This window comes from Natrix helvetica (genome assembly GCF_964273705.1).
Source record: "Natrix helvetica genome assembly, chromosome: 1".
Lineage (NCBI taxonomy): Eukaryota > Metazoa > Chordata > Lepidosauria > Squamata > Natricidae > Natrix > Natrix helvetica.
The window spans coordinates 204,220,340-204,237,739 of record NC_138548.1 but is presented as its reverse complement, the minus strand read 5'-3'; the positions used below and the strand labels follow the sequence as shown (position 1 = coordinate 204,237,739).

At 40.9% G+C, this 17,400-nt stretch overlaps 1 protein-coding gene across 11 annotated transcripts in view; it reads right to left on the bottom strand.

The window, feature by feature from the left end:
- Nucleotides 1–4,072: 4,072 nt before the first annotated feature.
- LOC309384358 (methyl-CpG-binding domain protein 1-like) overlaps nucleotides 4,073–17,400 on the bottom strand; it is a 76,618-nt gene continuing 63,290 nt past the window's right edge. For all 11 annotated transcript variants that reach the window (XM_081937770.1, XM_081937776.1, XM_081937775.1 and 8 more), the window contains 3 exons: nucleotides 15,964–16,074; nucleotides 14,701–14,820; nucleotides 4,073–5,610 (listed from right to left, as the gene is read on the bottom strand). In XM_081937770.1, the coding sequence (XP_081793896.1) occupies nucleotides 5,149–5,610; nucleotides 14,701–14,820; nucleotides 15,964–16,074 (693 nt within the window). In that variant the 3' untranslated portion in view covers nucleotides 4,073–5,148. The remainder of the gene's footprint in view (nucleotides 5,611–14,700; nucleotides 14,821–15,963; nucleotides 16,075–17,400) is intronic.

Below are 17,400 nucleotides of genomic sequence, written 5' to 3'. Positions count from 1 at the left end.
AAAATAATGTTCTCCAAAGAATTAGATAAACTGGTATGGTTATAAAAAGTAATGGCTGTGTATAATAGGAAACATATGATATTGCTTTAATTTTTTTAAAAAAAGCAAAATTCTGAATATTGTTGAATCATCAGTGATCTAATATGATTATTAAATTTTCAATTCTCCCAACGTTGACATTTCTTGGTGATGTGCACATATAACCAAATAATTATACCAATTAAAATTATTTCATGTTTATGTCTTATAAATACAAAATAATTTTAATTGATATAATTATGTTGTGGCTAAAATTCTTCAAAAACAGAAGAGATGTCTTCTGTTAATGGCATCTGTCCGCCTTAAAAAAATAGGAAGTGTTAATGCTATAAAACAAATGAAATTCATTCTGGAAACAGTTAACCTTTGATAGCAGGGCAGTTAAGGACAATTTTAGAGGACTTGAAAATCTCTTTGCTTGTCTGCTTGGAGCCGACTCACTTGATTTGTTACTGGTTTGCCTTTGATTTGTCTATCGTAAAAAAAATAATTGGCCCAGTACACACTCCATAAAGGCAGTTTTCCTCAAAGGGTGCACATACATGGGAAATTTTCAGAAAATACTTTCTTCACATTCTTTTCTGAACAGTCATACTAGTGTTCTGATTGCAAAGCAATGGGACAGTTCCAGAAATCCAGATGAAGCTTCAGCTGTCTTTAACAGAAGTATTTCCCTTTAGAAGGAGAAGAAATCACGGTGGGAGATCATGCAGTTTCTATGCAAAGGGACTTTCTCAGTACAGGGAGCTATGACAGCAGGGAATAGAAAGAAGGTAGGTTGCGATAGTACCAGTAATCTTAAAGTAACTTTTCCCACACTAAAATTCTGAAGAAAAATTTCCAGGTTTTCATCATGGCAAAATGTTGCCACAATTTACTGATTTTGCTAAAGGTCATTTGCAATCCGGGAGAAAAAGATGGCACCCATCAGCACAGGGAAAGATAGAAACAAAATCATTGTATAAATGAGATTTGTCTGTGAAACTGACATTGGAAACATGTTCCATGGAATTAGTGGAAAAACTAAAAGCGTGCAAGGCTGCCCTCTGTCTGAATCCATTTTAAGATGGTGTGTAGTGGAGAAAGTCATCCCTTGGGATGCAAATAGGTATTTTCTGGGAGCATAATAATCTAGTGGAGCAGGTGACGATCTAGATTACCAGCTGTCAGTTTCCTCCGTGACATCACAGTTCAGAGTTGCTTTGTGAGGACAATGGATGGTTGGTCTTTGATCTTAAATACATGACTAGCTTTTTTCATCATTTAACAAGTTTCTGTAGTTTCCTTCTCTAGATCTTTTCCACCTTTCTTTAAACAAGAATGTAGAGCCAGCCAAAGTATCTAGATGAGGTTTAAATCATGCAGAAAAAAAGTGGTTTCTTCCAGCAGCTTGGAATGGATCTGTAAATGCAGCTTAAAACTCCCTTAGCACCCCATCTTTTTCCTCCTTTGCTATCTGTACTACACTTCTGTCCTATATTCAGACAGGAATCAATGCTTAAATTATCCTCCCATGCAATTTTCACGATCACAATCTTTCGGCCCATACCTGTGGAATTTATTTTGCATTAAATAAATGTAAATAAGTCTCACTTAACCTTTTTAATTATTTCAATTCATTTTAAGATCTGTTCCCGAATTTTCCATGGTATTAGTATCAGAGGAACCTGTCTATAATTTTCTGGATCCTCTAGATGGCAGTATTTGAACATCTCCAATCTTACACTGGATGTCTCCAGTAATTACAACAGTTGCACTTCTGTTCAAACAGATTTCCCACATAGGTTGTATACTTTGCATTTTCTGTGAGAGTAAAAGGCCAATCCCATTTAGTATCACCAATATCAAACAAAAATGTGAATTAACCAAAGACTGTTAGATATTTCTGGTCATATCCTGATCTTTCACTATTCAAATTACTTCTGCAGGATTGGATTTAGCTTCCCTTTTAAGAAAAAATGGGGGAAATCTGATTGGCTGTCATTATTCGTTAATATCTTACTGTACTTAGTGAGGAAGGAGCCAGAGTTGGTAAACTTTCTAAGTACCAAGAATGAAAATTTAAAATGATAGCTATCTCACAGGACTTCCAAATCTGAAAAGCCTCAGCACTCCCACCTGAAATTCCATAAACAAACAACATCAATTTAACATTTTTTGTTACAAGGGTTTGCGGATGCTGTCTAGGAATAGTATGGGTACCATAATATCTGGTTCTGAGTTACACCGTCATTTCATCCTCTTCAACTTCGTACTCATACACAATTATTTTTGCCTCAGGATCAGCTCACAAAGATATCCACTCATAAAACATTCATGTTAGAATGAATCTATGCAGCTGCTTGTTAAACAACACTGCCTTCTAAACCATAGTTATGTGCATCAACATGGCATCTAAGTTTGTGAAACCTGAAACCGATACGTATTTTTAACCTGTAAAACTTGGAAATGCAGCATATCATAATGAGGTTAAGAATGTTAAGGGAGGAGTCACTAGGAAACTTCTAGAACCTAGAGGTTGCCATGGAAGATGGGTGTTATCAGAACAAGACATCAGAGGACGAAAGGCTTTGTGTATAGACTTTTCTGTTTCTGGGAAAGGCATAGAGTGGATGTAATCGGAGATCTGAGAAGGTGCCTGCAAAACCAGCATTGAACCTCAGGTCAGGTACAGTTGAGAGAAAAGTCCTGAGAAAACCCACAAAGTTTTTAGAAGAAAAAATGAAACTATAGAATACATATTCTTGTATTAGACTTGGGGAGAAAAGAATCAAACCTGAAATGACACAAAAATAGCATTGGTTGTACTGTTGGATGGATGTGTGTTCGTTCATCCCTTATTTGACTTCCCAGTTGCTTTCAATACCATCAACCATGAAATCCTTCCAGATCAAGATTGGGTTGAACAGTAGAGTGTTGTGCTGGTTCATCCCCTCAGAGGAATCCCATCCTCAGCCCCTACTATGTGGAGTGCCACAGGAACAACATGTGTTGGATCTTCCTGTTGTGGCATTGCGTTGCATTGCCTTGTGGAATATCCTTTCCTTTCTCCTGCCACTTGAGATGAGGCTGGCTCCATTACTGCTGACCTTCCAAAGGTCCCTCAAGACCTGATTGTGCCATCAGACCGGAGGACCCCAAGGTGAACTTCTGAGGTGGCTCCATTATTATTAACATCGTTTTGCCCACTACTTGTTTCATCTTTGCTTTTATAATTTTTAATATTTTTAATCAAAATAATTGTTTTAAAGTATTTATTAACTGTTCTAGTGATCATTATAAGCCCCCCAGAGTCACTTGTTTTGTGAAGTGGGTAACTATATAAATTTGACTAATTTGCAAGACAAAGAAGTTCTGTATATGAAAAAACGGAGGACTGTATTCAGTCCTGAAAACATGATCTTGTGAGATCATATAGCCGTGATGGCAAACCCATAGCATGAGTGCCACAGGTGGCATGCGGAGCCCTCTCCGCTGGCACACGAGCTGTCACCCAGCTCAGTCCAACCGTGCATGCACGCGCGCCTCCTGCTGGCAAGACACACACACACCGTGCCCCGTTTTTGGTCCCAGGATGCTTCAGGGGAGCGTGGGTGGCGCATGCACATAGGTGGGGGAATGTGGAGGGTCATGCATGCATGCACAGGGGGGCAGGGGACATTGCATTATGGGTGTGGGCATACGTGCGTGCGCTGTCACATGTATGTGCACGATTTCGGCAAGTGTGGACAAAAAGGTTAGCCAACACTGCCCTATAGTTTGATTTAGCAGAGGTGCCACCACTTTATGTAAGCTAAAAAAAATCTCCCACTACAATTCTGAGCCCATGGGCATTCAGCAGGGAATTTGTGAGTTGATAGTCAGTGAGTCACCCTTGCATACATAATGAACAGTCATTAAAAAAAATAAAGGTATCGAGGCTTAGAAGAAATTTACGCAACAGTCTTAGCTACTCTTCTCCCCCAAGTTCTCACAAACCAGTCTGAGGATTCTCACCTTGAACAGAAACAAGAACAACCAAAGACCATTTGCTCTTTCAAATTTTTAATATGTTAAAAAAAATAGAAGCCAGTTCTGATTTGTTATTTCTTTGAGGATAGTTTCCTTCTTTTCTTCTGAAAGAAAAATATCGCACATCATGAAAGTCAGACAGACTGCAAAAGGCATAGGGGAGGGCAGATAGAGGTTGCTGCTACCGCTGCCACCAACTGCACTGAAGGAAGACATGAAACAAAACCACAAGTTAGCAAGTGACATACAGCTATGGCTTCTGTAGAACTTCCCTGAACAGAACATGCTGGAATCTCTCAGCATATAGAATGGCAGCTCACCAACGTCTTCTCAGGCACCATTTGCGGGACCTTTCCTGCTCCCCAGAGCAAAATCTTGCAGATCCTCCAACGGAATTCCCCATCCAACCACACAGCACGAAACAAAGGGGGGAAAAAGTTTGACGCAACAGTTCAAGTTCTAAACAAATCTGAGAAAATGTGTAGACCACAAGGATTTGTTTGAAGAAGGAAATTCTATTATAAAATCCCATTCTTCCTGGGTCTGGCGAAGATCATACTGTAGATGTAAAATTCTTCAGGAGAGTGCTAATTATGACAGAATGGGACTAGGCAAGCAAAAACAATGGAAAGGATCCCAAATGGATGCATTGCCCATCTCCACATGCCCATTGTATGAACCTATAATACTATAATACTACATGGCCAAACGCATAAAAAGTTTTAAAAGTGCACAAAACTGGTGGTCAGCCCAAGTTGCCGTGATACACACTGTCCACCCGGTACTTCTCTAGCAGGAAATTAGTAAATGACTAAAGCAAGACTGGAGTTTAGTCGTCAAAAAAGAAACCTCTCTGAACAGAAGCAGAAGCAAGTTACCAGGGAGAAAAATCAGAAAGAAGACAAGAAGGGGGAATATATCTTTTTGTGCCAAGCTATTCAACATGGGGGGGGGGGGGGATAAAGCTATTTATGGCAAGGAATTATCCATTTAGAAATCCAAGCCATGTCCAGTGTCAAAATTAAAATTCAATTAACTGCCCATTGTCAGGCTAGAGGGCTGTGAATCTGTCTCCAAATTCCTTGCCCAGCTTGGTTCTCAGTGAGTGCCGCTTCCTGATGGCCAGGGGTTGAGCTGGCACTGTAGGCAGCAGCCCGAATGAACAAGAATATCACAAGTCTCGGACCGTTGTCTAGCATGCCACCCTGCAGGCCAACCCAAACAAAGTTGGTAGGCCTCCAGATCGCAGATCAGTTCCACCACCTCATCAACCGTGGTCAGGCGGGCCGGGTGGCTGGCATAAAGTTTATGTTCCTGAGGCACCAACAGATCTTGCACTACCACATGGAAAAAAAGGCCTGGGCAGATGTGAATGACTGCGGCAGACATGGTGGAATGTTTCGAGCGCTGGACGAGACGCAGGTCTGGGCTGCCAAGCGGAGGCAGCACCTCCCAATGAGCAGGGAGAGGGATCTCATTCAGCTCAGCCAAGAACTCTCGCAAGACGCTGTCCAACTGAGAGAGGGGCTGCACGCCACCCAGGCTGTAGACCTCCATAATCTAGAGAAAGAACCAATAAAAAGAGAGAGAGATCAATTTAGAATCCTTTAGTACAGGTAGTCCTCGACGTATGACCACAATTGAGCCCAAAGTTTCTGTTGCTAAGTGAGACATTCGTTAAGTGAGCTTTGCCCTGTTTAACCGCAGTTAAGTCAGTAACATGTTTAAGTGAATCTGGCTTCCCCGTTAATTTTGCCTGCCAAAAGGCACCCGAGACATGGCAGCCTATAACTATGAGTCAGTTACCAAGCATCTAAATCTTGATTACATGACCATGTGATGGCTTTTAAGTGTGAAAAATAGTGATAAGTCACATTTTTCAATGCTGTTGTAATGGTTCACGAAATGAACTGTTGTAAGTCAAAGATTACCTGTTTCTAAAATACCTTTAGATAAGCGGCCATTTCCCCCAGTTTGGATTAAATAGGGCACAAGGCCCTCTGTTTCAAAGCCATTCCTTGCCACGATTAGGGCATTGACTCAAGGTGTCAACTAATGTAGCAGTTCAGCCTCAAATATATTATATAAGCTACAATTAAGCTTTGGTCTGAAATAAACTAGTTTAAGAATGGGGTTCATCTGTCCCAGAAAATCACGTTTTACGTATTCTGAAAACACTTGCACTAAAGAACCAGTTTTGCCCTCTGGGGATTCATTCTGTCTCAGTTTGGCATCTGGGCATTCACATGGCAGAAAATGCCTGCTATAACTACATCTTGATCGAGCGAGTCAAGGCCCTGGTAACCTCCACAATAGATCACTACATTGCACCACATCAGACACATTGTTTGAAAACTGCTCCAAATCTAGTACAGGTATTCCTTGGTTAACAAGGGTAATTGGGACCAGCAACTCCACTGCTAAGTGGCCCCTTCATAAAGCATGATATCCCATGACCGGCTCAACTTACGGTGACAGTTAGGGCAATTTCTGGTGTCGTCATTAGATGGATTCTATGTGAACCCAGCATCCCATAATCACACGATCACTCTTTGAGACCTCCAGTTCGTTTCCCTATTTACTTTGCTTGCTGGAAGCCAGTAGTGGTTGCCTACAGCAGGGGTGTCCAAACTTGGGAACTTTAAGACTTGTGGACTTCAAGTTTGGACACCCCTGGCCTACAGGGATGGTCACTCAAATGGTGAGCCACAAATGGCGAAACTAATGCCGACAAGGTTCAATTGATTTGACTGAGGAGTAAAGAGCTCACAGAAGAAGCTAATATTTTGAGGACTTACTTGTGACAAACTCAACATCACATCAAAATCGATGGACTGTTTTTTAATTAAAGAAAACTGTAGGTACAGGTAATCTTACAACCACAACTGGGGCCACAATTTCCATTGTAGGTCAGTGTGGTCATAAAGTCAATCTAGCTTCCCCAAGTGACTGTTGCCAAAAACCAGCTGGGAAGGTCATAAATTGTGGTCATGTGACCCACAAGACCATCGCAAAGAAAAGCCAGTTGCAAAAGTGTCTGGATTGCAATCACATGGTTGTGGGCGTGGTAGGACAGTCCGTAAGTTACTTTTTCCAAGACTATCAATAACTTAGAGCTGCCATTAAACAAACAGGGTTAAGTCAACTGGACTAGAAGCCCTCCAAGGTCCCTTCCAATTCTATTATTCTGTATTCAAGGAGTACCTGTAATTTAAATCCTCCTCTAGCTTGGACAGATTCGTAAAAAACAGGGAATTATTTTCCATCACAAATTTATTTTGTATTTAAAGAAGAACTACCATATTTATTCGAGTATAACGCGCAAAATTTTCTACCAAAAAAAGAAATCAAAGTGTGGGTGCGCGTTATAAACGAGGGCTGGGGTGGGGTGGCAGTGGCGGCCGGTCCATTGAGGGCGCAGGCGAATTGTAAATTTCCGGACTGCAGCCTCGATCCCGGCCTCAGGCGGCGCCACGCCGTGCTCAATAGTCGCAACTCAGCTGCCTGCCGCCTTTCCCCTCCTTTGTCTCCCAGCCGGGGCGGCCCGCCGCCAAGTTGCAACTATTGCCGCCGCTGCTGCCGCCGTTCACAGGACCCGCCTCTGCAGCGGCGGCAGCAATAGTTGCAACTTGACGGCGGGCCACCCCGGCTGGGAGACAAAAGAGGGGAAAGGCGGCAGGCAGCTGAGTTGCGACTATTGCCGCCGCTGCTGCCGTCGTTCACAGGACCCGCCTCTCACCCTCTTCCTCCAGTCGGCAGGAGGAAGAGGGTGAGAGGCGGGTCCTGTGAATGGCGGCAGCGGCGGCGGCAATAGTCATGGCCGCACGTGTTCAACAACGTTTTTTTGTCAATTACAATGCTTGGTGTGAAACAACATTTTATACCGATTTTTAATCGAAAATTAGGGGGTGCGCGTTATACACGTGTGCGCGTTATACTCGAATAAATACGGTAGTCAAAATATATATATATATATGAGGGAACAGTTGATGTAGCTTAAGAGAACCTCTGTCTGTGAGCTGGGGTCAGGAAGAAATGCTCCCCAAAAAGCTTTTAGCATATTTTATCACTGTAAGTGTGTCTTCACATTGAGACACTAATTGCTTTTTGATCAATCCTTGGCAGTCAGCAAAATATGTGAGTGAATTAAAAGATATCCATTGCATTGTCCAACAGAAATACTGAAGACTTCCTCTATAAAAGTAGAGCCTTTGGACTGATACTAGCCAGCCTTGAGATGAGCTAGATAACAGATTCAGATTGTGCCTAAGCAGGAATCAAATTTTAAAAATAACCCACCTGGGCAAGACAAAGGTTAAGCACTCATTCAAAATGTAACCAGATTATAATTCTGGTTACACTCAAAAGAGTTAATAAAGGACAGAGTTCTAGAAGGACAATTGCATCTTCACCGAATCAACTTTTCCATGAACATTTTGACCACCGTGGCTTCATTCTAGTGGTGTGTTTGCCAAGCTCAACAAGAAAGAAGAGAATTTTGTTAATACTTAATCATACTTACCCAGCAACTTCACTACTGCTGTTAAAAGTTGAAAACAGATTCATTTGCCTTTCAGATTTATTATTTGCCTTTCAAAATTTTCTAATTCAGGAAAAGGAAACTCAGCTATTAACTACAGTGACAAAAATGCAACAGCTAGGGATTTGAAACCTGTGGGCATAATGCTATCCAACAATGTTTCAAATCCTTCCCTTAAAACAATTCTTTCCAATCTTTTACAATAATGACTGTATCTGAGTCCTTGTCAAGGTAAAACTTAAGTAAATGTACGGTGCCTTCTCTATTGAAAGAAGCAGCAAAGAAATGAGACCAATTAACTGTTTGTATTCCTTATTGAAGATGAGGAACTGGAAATTGTACTAAAGCTGGAGAGACTTAGACATACAAGAAATATGGAGGCTGTAGTCAAAGCACTTGGAAACTATTATTAACAAAATTAAATTTTAGAGTCCCCTTTGCTTCTGGAATCCTCAGACCAGGGAGGCCAGCAAGAATCTGTTCTAAGAAACTATACAATTCTAGATGTAGCTCAAGAAAGATTTATGCAAGCTTCCTGACCTATAGAAACTAACATAGTGAATACCCAGATATAAAAGAGAATGAGTTTCTGCAGAACCAAGTACATGGAAGTGAATCGACTTGTTCTCTCTGGATGGAATTGAAAAAGGACTGAAAAGTGAGGCCTCCTTAATATATTTATAGATTTAATTTTCAATTCCATCCTCATTTTACATTCTCTGTGGTATAACTTTAATTCTGGTATATGTTTAAATCCTGAAGTGACTTGAGTATTAATATTTATTTCCTCCACCAATGACTGCAGAATGGAGAAAACTAGGGCAAACTGGAGAGGTATTATTGTCTTGCCTCAATGGATAGTTATCTCATTTTAGCTGAGATTTTTAACAGCAAGATCATTACAGTCACATTTTAATAGTCACCCTAAAAGTGATGGGTTTAATTTTATCCTTATGTGACAATCTAAAGATAAATGTGTTGATTTGCAGCGGGGGGTTTTTTTTGTTGTTGTTTTGGTTTGGCCCAAATATCTTAAAGACATATTTATTTTTATTTGAAAATGGATGATCTCAGTAATAGGGAACAACATTGACTATGGTCTAGCAATTGAGGCAGTATAAATAATTAAGAAGCTTCACTGCCATCACTCTGCTAAACAACTAATTCCCACAACACTGTCAAACTATTTACTAAGACTGTATTATTATTATTTTCATCCTTCCTATTACCTAGCTCCTTTTCTACTTATGACTATAACTTTGTTGCTAGTATCGTTACAATCTATATTGCTTTATTTAGTTTCCTACTATGATTTTTGTTGATTGCTTATTTAGTATCCTATGACTATCACTAAGTGTTGTATCTTATGATTCATGATGAATATATTTATTACTATGATCATGATTTATCACTTATATCTTTCATGTACACTCAGAGCATACATACCAAAGACAAATTCCTTGTGTGTCCAATCTCACTTGGCCAATAAAGAATTCTACTCTACTCTACTCTTCATATTTACAGCCATTCCTATATAAATATGGAAAGGAATTAAATGTTGATATTATCTGTCTCTATTTTTTTTTTGTTAATTCTACAGTTGAAAGGTTGACTACTACAAACTAGTACTAACTTTCACCCACCCAATCTGGCTACAAGACGCAAAAGTATTTTAAAACATTAATTACCAAGAGGTAAAGATGGTGAACTTCACAAAAAGATCAACCTAACATAGATGGCATTTATTTATTGAGTGTGTGGCACATCATACATGGACTAGCAATATAAATTAACATGTCAACTAGATTAGTAGAACCCAATAAAATATAAATGATAAAAAGATCTATGTTCAAATATCAATGTCTAGTCCAGGGGTGTCAAACTGGTGGCCAAGGAGCTAGATGCAGCATGCACAGGCCACGCCAACCTCAGCTCCGCGAAGGGAAAAAACACCATGATGCGTCACATGATGGCAACATGACATGGTCTAGGTCATCTAACCATTCAAGTGCAGCACCATTTATATTTTTAAAAATCAGCTAGTTTGCCTCCCCATGGTGTACACTGGCTAGCGTGACAGCATTAACTAAACAAACTAGCAACTTCTGGCAGCCAGACTACTCTGTAGATTCTTCTGGCTTTCCAAATACATAGATGGCAAATAAATGGGAACAGAATTGTAAAAGGGTTTGCTGTTTAAATGGGGGAGGGGGAAGAGAACAGTATTTTAGATAATAGAAGTGAGCTAGGTTGATCTTTTTGTGACTGTTACCATCGTTGTCCCTTGGTAATTAATATTTTAAAATACCTTAGCATCTTACGGCAATTGTAAACTTATCTGCAGTTGAGATATTACTAGCTTGTCATACTAGTAGTGATCATCATGTACCATCTACAATTGTGATACTTAAAGCCAGAGTAGTAGCTCAATCAAAATTCCTAGACATTATCATCTCAATTGATTTTGAGAATATTGAATGAACACCTATTTATAGTTTGCAACCAATGTAGGCATGGGCCCATTTATTTAATAATAGGCTATATATTCCTTGTCACAGATTAACAGCTCTAATTTTTATTAATTTTGATTCTTCTTAGAAGAAATGCAGGGGCGTCTTACAGAATTACCTTTGGTTTTAACACCTCTATGTTCTAGATAGCACTAAATTGGCTTTTAAATATCAAATGTCGGATTCTGAATGCTAGAGAGATCATATATGATGTATGTTATCTTCAAAAAGACAAAGAGCTTCAGTGCTATTGCTCTTATAGAAATTTGCATTTAGTTGAGCATATACAAGCAAGAAGCTGGAGAAAAATGCAAGTGTCTCTCAAATGAAACCATCAGGACAGCCAAGCAGCCAAAGCAGCAGGCAAATGGGAGAAAGCAAAGAAATTAAAAGCAGATTTCCAAAGCGCATCAAGGAAAGGCAACAAAGTTTCACTTCCAAGCAAGTGTAAGATGATTGCTCGAAAGGCTACACCAGGAAAGCATTTCCACAAGGATTTGAACATCGTTTACTGCTCATAAAAGCGTCCTCAAAAACTAGCAAGAGTAAGAACTGTCTGAGCAATAAGGTGTTAAGATGGTGAGGATAAACAGAAGAGCTGTATACCAGCAACAAAGAGGCTCAACTTGCTCAGAATGATGAGGAAAGGGAAGCAGAAATAGAATCAGTCATCCTTCAGGAAGATGTTGTGTAGGCAATGAGCCAACTGCCCAAACCCCCGCAAGGCTGTAGAATTTCTTAGGCCTGTTTCACCCATAACCACCACAGCTTTGTACCGGAAGATTTTGGGAACATATACAAAGCCTCAGAATTGGAAATGAGCAGTGTTTATTCCACTGCCAAAAAAGATTGACTCCGAGGATTTTCTGCAATTATTTCACAACTGCCATCATCCCTCATCCTAGCAAGTTTCTCCTTAAGATTGTACAGTTTATTCTGAAACACTCCCCCCCCCCCAAAAAAAAAGTTACATCCCATTGGAAAATTCCCTAAGTGAGAAGAAATCCATGGGAAAATACCCGTCTCTCCCTTTTCCTTTAAACCACTCACTGCCGACTGCCAGAAATGCTTATTGCTGGAGAGACCTTGCCTCCATTCATAAGGTATGTTGCTTCATTGATCAATTAAGGCGGAGATACAACGTGACCTCAAAAAGCCACAGAATGGCAATAAAACTCAAAGCGCTGGGATCACTCAAAGCACTGAGATCGTAGGCAGACAGAGACTGATTACAGAAAGCGAACTAGATTAAAAGGCGTGGGAATTTCACACCTATGCCCAAATTTCTTACACCCAAGGAGGACCGTGATAAGAACCATATGCCCCAGAGAAAAATCTCTTAATGATAAGGAAGATAACAAGCAAGATATTTCTCCTAGTTCCTCTGGTCATAAAATCATACATCACACTCACATTTCCTTCACAAACATAACACAAAGGGCCTCAAATCCCATAATAATCTCACTAATGTACCTGTCAATGGCCAGCTACTCCCAAAACAAACTGTTATTGTTTCTGGAATAAAAAAAAAGAGACCTTCTTACCAGCAGTTCATCTTGCATCTTGATTGCTTGCACTCTTTTTCCAGTTTGAAAGAAAAGGGAAATTCTCCCAACAAGATCATACAATAGTGTCTGGTGCCATTCATCAAAAAAGGAATTACTAGATATTCAAGCTGGTTTCAGAAGGGACCATGGCACTAGCAACTATATTACAAATTACTCTGGATCATGAAAAAATCTCAAGAATATCAAAGGAACATCTACATCTGCTTTATTTACTACAAGAAAACTTTCAATTATATCAATCATGATGTGCTTTAGAGAGTCCTAGGACAGGGGTCCCTAACCCACAGTCCGTGGACTGGTACTGGTCTATGGCATGCCAGAAAGTGGGCCGCACAAACAACCAAAGCCCCATCATGGGAGCCAGGCAGCATGCGAAACCACACCACCTCTGGTCCACAGAAAAACCCCTCTCCATGGAACCAGTCCCTGGTGCCCAAAAGGTTGGTGGTCGCTGTCCTGGAAGACAGGGGGATGCCAACACATTTGGTCAAATTGATGCAGTCCCTTGTCCACAGATCAGGAAACCATTGTGTGAACACCATATAAAGACATTGATTGGTTCAAGATAGAGAATGAAATGTAGCACTTCTGGTATTCAACCTGTATGCCAAAATGATCATAAGGAATCTGGAATTTGAAGAATCAAAAAACAGGGTAAAGATTGGAGGAAGAAATATCAACAATCTTTGAAATGCCGACCACACAACTCTCCTTTCAGAAACCAAAGAAAGAAAGTCCAAAGGATTAAAGAAGAGAGCAAGAAATTTGGCCTCTCCCTAAACATTAAAAAGACTAAGCTAATGACCATCGTGAGGAATGAACATGTCAAAATAACAATTGACAATGAAGAGATTAAAAGTATGCAAGTACACTTCTCTAGGGTAGCACATTGATCAAAGCAGTGAGCGCAGACATAAGAATAGAGTTAAATTGTACTGGGTCACACAGCAATGATGAGCATGAATTGTCTGGCAACTAAATGCAGATTAGACTGCACCATCAGGTTTCCCACAGCTACTTACAATTGTGAAAGTTGGACTATAAAAAAAAAACTAGGCAGGAAGAAAATTAGTCTGTTTGAGCTGTGGTGCTGGAGAAGGCTCCTCACACTCCTGGGTCGGCGAAAGTGACAACAAGCATGTACTGTGGAGTGTATAAAACCAGACATATTGCTGAAAGGCAAAATCTCAAAATTCTACCTTACTTATTTCAGCCATGTCATGCAATCAAATGCATTGGAAAAGGCAGTTTTGCTTAGAATGGCCAGTGATAAAAGGAAATAAGACCACCAAAAAACCACGGCTGCTAGACATAATCAAAGCCAATGCCAGCCAGAGCATAAAACAACTGAAAAAAGCTGGAAAAGGCTGGAAAATGTGGAAACAGGTGGTCCACAGAATCGCAGAGAACTGGATATGATTGGATGGATAGCATCGTTGTTTAACAATGATGGCTGGCAAGCTGGAAGAACAACATGTGTCCTATCTCTTTTTTCTTCTTTTTCTTTTAATGACATCGTAATGCCTTGCATCAGGGTGGAGTCTGAATGCAACTGAATGGAGTTGAGTGTTTATTGGCTAGATGCCCTTCCTGTCGCCAATGCAGAGTTCGCAGATGATATTTACTCATTGTGCCCAGAGAGAAGTATCTGTCGTTACCTAGGAGCGAACTCACAGTCTCCTGCTTTGAGGTGAGAGCTCCACCTTTAGGCCTCTCCACCACTCATCTATCCTATGTCTTATCAGGTATTTATTATTATGGTTGGTCAAGGACCATGATATTTTTCAAAACAAGGTTTCCATGCTATTATCCCACGATCCACCTCAAATCTCTTATTGTTGAGGAAAAAAAACCTATAGTCCACAACATCTCCTTCACCTCACCGAACTCAGTATCTGTTGTTGAGTATCCGTCACCTTCTGCTGGCCATACGTATTATGACTCTCACCCCCAGGATGAGGAACAAACTTGCCCAGGATCAACAACCAGAAAGAGTTATCATCACAGTGCCCAAAATTATCCCATTACTCACTACTGGAGGCTGGATTTGCTGCAATAGTTCCATTTCATTGTCTTCTGGATCGTCAAGAACTACCACTTCTGTGCTTGGTGTTCCTGATCGTTTGTAAAATTGGGGGAATCTTGCTGATACCTGCAGCAACAAGAATAGGCACAAAGTTGAAAATGCCAACGGATAGGCCTTTCTCAGACTTCTCAGTGCTGAAAGCCTACTTCAGACAACAAGTCTGACATCAGAAGGGAATTGTACATACAAAGATATACAGAAATGACATTTCAAAGGAAGCTGAAGAACAGATTATACAGAGAAATAAAAATACATGTGATTACAAAGCAGACTACAAGAAATCTCCTTGAAACATCTCTTTAAATGCATAGGCCTAAAAATATTTCTTGCATGGTTGGAAATCCATGAAAATAAAGCCATAAGAACATAACATAAATAGTTCCCTGATGGACTGCATCCTTCATCCATCTAATCCAGTAATCTGTTCTTCACAGTGGTCGAAAAATTGCACACATACAAAAAATCCCACTTGTCTCCCAGGAGATCGCCTTCAAAAGCAGTCACACTGCCATCAAGTCTAATAGTCACTGACCTCTAAGAATTGGTCCAAATGTTTTTTGAAACCAGCCAAACCTGGGTGGAATGATACAAAAGCAAAGGATTGAGAAATTTAATTTCTTCCCAGGTCAAAACTTGGCAAGCATCAAATTGTAATTTTAATTTGTTTGGTTCTGAATTGGAAGAACTGCTAAGTCTGTATGATGCTGGAACTGCTGGCCAAAAATGTTTGAGCCTGGCTCTGTGAGACAGAGTGAGCTTCCATTTGTTGGTCCCTAGCTCCTACCCATTCATCAGTTCAAAAGCATGCAACATTGCAAGTAGACAAATGGGTAACACTTCACCGGGGTGGGGGGTGGGGGGAGACTAGCTGCTTTCATGTGTGTAGAGAGCAGAAGCTGGCAATGGACCTGGCCAGACACGAGGCATCACAACACAAGGCGAGGTGAGACTGGTAGAGAAGCCTGTAAGAGCCAGCAACCTGAGGGCTGCTACTTAATTGGTTTAAAGCTAATTCACCTCCAATGGTGAACCAAGGATAGCCACGCAAGCACTAAACAGAATGATCTAGCAATCTAGACTGTCAGGGCTGCACTGTGTGATTTCCCTGACATTGTATGCCTGCCATATGCAAAATAAAGAAATAATACAACAAGCAGCCAGAACGCTAAGGTGATTTGACAAGGAAAGACACCTTAAACTAGAACTTACCAGAGAGTCACTGGATGCCTGACAATTTCCACCTGGTTCTGCATATTCTTGCTTGTTTTTGGTAGAGGTGGCAATAAGGAGATTGACTACAGGCAGTTTGGTATCTGGATCCTATGAGATACAAAATATTAGAACCTATAAATCAGTGATGGCGAACCTATGGCACGCGCTCCACAGGTGGCACGCGGAGCCATTTGATAGGGCACGGGAGGCGCTGCCCTGTCAGCTGGACAGAGCGCATGCGCACGCTGGCCAGCTGATTTCACCCTTTTCTAAAGCCATTTTTTGCCCTCCCCAGGCTCCAGACGCTTTATAGGAGCCTGGGGAGGGCAAAAAGAGCTTCCCTGAAGCCTCTGGAGTGCAAACCAAACTGGCCCTACGGGCAAACCAGAAGTTCAGGAACTGACTTCCTGTTTGCTCGGAGTGTCATTTTGACTGCTCCCGAGGATTCAGGGAAGCCTCCTGAAAGTCCCTGAAGCCTCCGGAGGGCTTCCAGGGGGATGGGGGAGGCTGTTTTCACCCTCCCCATGCTCCTATAAAGCCTCTAGAGCCTGGGGAGGGCGAAAAAAGCATGCAAAAATGGGGGAGTCGCGCCTGTAGTGTGTGCATGCACACTGGGGGGTCGCGCATTGCATTATGGGTATGGCATGCCTGCACACGACCCCCCTGCGCTCCCCCCACTTATGGCACACAAGCCAAAAAAGGTTCGCCATCGCTGCTATAAATGAAGGTTTTAAACCTATGTTTCAAGCTACAATACAAAGTGCAGTTTTTTAAAAAAGAGACACAAGCAGACTCTCTACCACTGGCAGTATATCACTGCTGCTCTTTCTCAAGTCTAATCGTGTCATGTTAGCATGTCCATTCAATAATTCATTACTCTGGGGAAAAATCATGTTCAGGATACAACACACACACACACACACACCTGTGAGATCACTCTGCTCGGCTTTTGAAAACTAGGTGTCCCATACAAACAGAATAAAAAAAGATAAAGCATATTTTAAATAAGCTACCAAGTACGGTTAGTCAACAAAAGCCTTGCAGTTTCAAAGGAATACATGCACGGCAAAATCTACAATTTTTCTTTCTGTACATTACAAAAAGAGAGAGAGAGAGAGATACTTGAAAAATGCAAGTTTGTTTGCAATTTAAAACCAATTTTGGTACAGTCAACACATTTAGGACGGGACTAAATGAGTGGCTCCTGCATGTCCCTCTTCCATTTTAAAGGAAGAAAATCAGTAAATCCTAATGTACTAGAAAGCATTTGTAATGCAGTGTTTTCAACACCAAACAAGCTAAGCAAAAGCAGCTTTTGGAAATGATATGAACAAAAATGTGAGGTCTCAATCCCTGTCTTAGCCAAATAAACACTATCAAAGATGAAACGCTAGTGCATCAGAAATGCCTGTGTTGTTTAAATCAAACAACAAC